At 60.9% G+C, this 1148-nt stretch overlaps 1 protein-coding gene across 1 annotated transcript in view; it reads left to right on the plus strand.

Annotated features, from left to right (window-relative positions):
- LOC120510637 (valine--tRNA ligase-like) overlaps positions 1 to 1148 on the plus strand; it is a 17124-nt gene that overhangs the window by 5839 nt on the left and 10137 nt on the right. The window contains exons 7-8 of the mRNA XM_039726636.1: positions 440 to 543; positions 920 to 1078. Coding sequence (XP_039582570.1) covers positions 440 to 543; positions 920 to 1078 — 263 coding nt within the window. The remainder of the gene's footprint in view (positions 1 to 439; positions 544 to 919; positions 1079 to 1148) is intronic.

The raw sequence follows: 1148 nt of genomic DNA on the forward strand, positions 1-1148 counted from the left end.
GGGGGTTTGGGGCAGTTTTGGGGAGGTTTGGGGGGGTTTGGGGTGTTCTGGGGCAGTTTTGGGGTGGTTTGGGGGGGTTTGGGGCGTTCTGGGGCAGTTTTGGGGAGGTTTGATGTATTTTAGGGTGGTTTTGGGGCTGTTGGGGGTCACTTGGGGCAGATTTGGGGTGATTTGGGGCAGGTTTGGGGTGATTTGGGGCAGGTTTGGGGCAGTTTGGGGAGGTTTGGGGCGGTTTGTTTTATTTTTGATTATATCAGTTGGATTTGGGCTGTTTTGGGCTGTTTTGGGGTGTTTTGGGGTGTTTCAGGGAGATTTGGGTCATTTCAAGGGGATTTGGGTGGGTTTGAGCTGCTGTGGTCTCTCAGTGGTCACTCACTGGTCAGTGGTCACTCAGGGTCACTCACGTGGTCACTCACTGGTCACTCTGGTCACTCCCCAGGGCATGCCGCGGTTCACGGCGCGCGCGGCGCTGCTGCAGACCCTGAAGGAGCGGGGGCTGTTCCGGGGGGTCACCGAGAACCCCATGGTGGTGCCCATCTGCAGGTGAGGACAGGTGACACTCAGGTGACAATGGCTGACTGTGGGTGACTCAGGTGACACTCAGGTGTCTCACCTGTCCCCCAGCCGCTCCAAGGACGTGCTGGAGCCCCGGGCTGTCCCCCAGTGGTGACAGCGGGTGACAAATAGATAACAATAACTGACTGTGGGTGACTCGGGTGACTCAGGTGACACTCAGGTGTCTCACCTGTCCGTGTCACCTGTCCCAGCCGCTCCAAGGACGTGCTGGAGCCCCGGGCTGTCCCCCAGTGGTGACAATCAATGACAATCGATAACAATCGATAACAAGAACTGACTGTGGGTGACTCGGGTGACTCAGGTGACACTCAGGTGTCTCACCTGTCCGTGTCACCTGTCCCAGCCGCTCCAAGGACGTCCTGGAGCCCCGGGCTGTCCCCCAGTGGTTCGTGCGCTGCCAGGGCCTGGCCGGGGCCGCGGCGGCCGCCGTGCGCAGGGGGGACCTGAGGCTGCACCCGCCCGGCCACGCCCGCACCTGGTTCACCTGGATGGACAACATCAGGTGAGGCCACGCCCCCTGGACACACCCATAGCCACACCCACAGCCACCCCCCATCGCCACAGCCACACCA

The sequence above is a fragment of the Passer montanus genome, unplaced genomic scaffold (assembly GCF_014805655.1).
Source record: "Passer montanus isolate IOZ18808 unplaced genomic scaffold, ASM1480565v1 scaffold592, whole genome shotgun sequence".
Classification (NCBI taxonomy): domain Eukaryota; kingdom Metazoa; phylum Chordata; class Aves; order Passeriformes; family Passeridae; genus Passer; species Passer montanus.